This window comes from Manacus vitellinus, unplaced genomic scaffold (genome assembly GCF_001715985.3).
Source record: "Manacus vitellinus isolate BGI_N305 unplaced genomic scaffold, ASM171598v3 scaffold_27_pilon, whole genome shotgun sequence".
NCBI classification, from domain to species: domain Eukaryota; kingdom Metazoa; phylum Chordata; class Aves; order Passeriformes; family Pipridae; genus Manacus; species Manacus vitellinus.
The window spans coordinates 6,266,366-6,267,583 of NW_021940039.1; the positions used below are offsets into that span (position 1 = coordinate 6,266,366).

General features: G+C 56.5%; 1 protein-coding gene across 1 annotated transcript in view; it reads right to left on the reverse strand.

The window, feature by feature from the left end:
* Positions 1 to 188: 188 nt before the first annotated feature.
* NAIF1 (nuclear apoptosis inducing factor 1) overlaps positions 189 to 1,218 on the reverse strand; it is a 3,594-nt gene continuing 2,564 nt past the window's right edge. Inside the window, exon 2 of the mRNA XM_029960590.1 lies at positions 189 to 689. Within this exon, the coding sequence (XP_029816450.1) occupies positions 189 to 689 (501 nt within the window). The remainder of the gene's footprint in view (positions 690 to 1,218) is intronic.

Below are 1,218 nucleotides of genomic sequence, written 5' to 3' on the forward strand. Positions count from 1 at the left end.
GACCATCGAGTCCAACCGTTCCCCCGGCACTGCCACATCCACCACTAACCTGTGTCCCCAAGCGCCACATCCACACAAATCCCTCTGGGGACAGTGACTCCACCACTGCCCCGGGCAGCTTGTGCCAGGGCTTGACAACCTTTTTTTCCCAATATCAACCTAAAGGTCCCCTCCCAGCACTGTTCCTTTCACTGGCTCATACCATCCTGCTGCCCTGCCTGGCCGGGCTCGGCGGTGACTGGCGGGCTGGGCGTGTTGCTCTGCAAAAATCGACGGAAGTCCTTGATCATGGGGCGGAGGACCTGGATGAGGGCGCTCAGCGCCGCCTGCGTGCCCTCCATGGCCTGCGCCTGCCGCTCCTGGGCGCACGCCTGCACCTCCTGGGAGCGGCGGATCATCTGCAGCAGGTCGTTCTGCTGCTCCAGGTGCTGGGCGATCTCCTTCACGTGCAGGTTGGTCACCCGCTGCTCCTGCAGGAGCTTGGCAGAGTTGAGGGCGATGCGGCTCTTCAGCTCCTGGGGCTTGGCCGACACCTCGTGCTGGTGGGCCATCATCTCCAGGGGCGCCTCCGTGGTCACTGTGGCGGGGGCTTCCGTGGTGCAGTACTCCACCACCCCGTCCTCCAGGCTGTGGTAGGTTGTCTCTGCAGGAACTGAGAACAAAGAGCAGACAGGGGGGGTCAGAGGTAGCTGTGATATGGGTTTTTTTTATCTACAGGACTATTCAGTGGATATCACAGGAATACGGCCTGTTCAGTGAGATAACACACAATGGCCAGAAACGCACAAAACGACTTATTTAAGTCTACTCCACCCTCAGTCGGGCTTCCTTCTAGGCTGTACAATCCAAAGGAATAGGGAATGCCTTATCTGTCTAGACAAAATCATTTCTTAACCTCCAGTTCAGAACAATCTCTCCAAGCAGCATTAACTGGCTGACGTAATGGCAAAGACAAGACCCAGAATGGCCCCTGCCAGCAGGGCAGGACAGCTGCTCTTTGGGATGCTGCACACTGGGAAATCAGCCCTGGAGATGCTTTTCCCCTTGTTGTTTCCCTCTTTTCGTCCCCAAAGAGGAACTGACAAATCTCTAAGGTGCAAAGGAACCTCGGTTCTGAGGAACAGCTCTCAAAGCTGACTTTCAGCACATATGTGTCTTGCAGCCACTCCCATACAGCACAAGGGCAGACTGGGGAATGGCATTTCATCAGAGATGGTG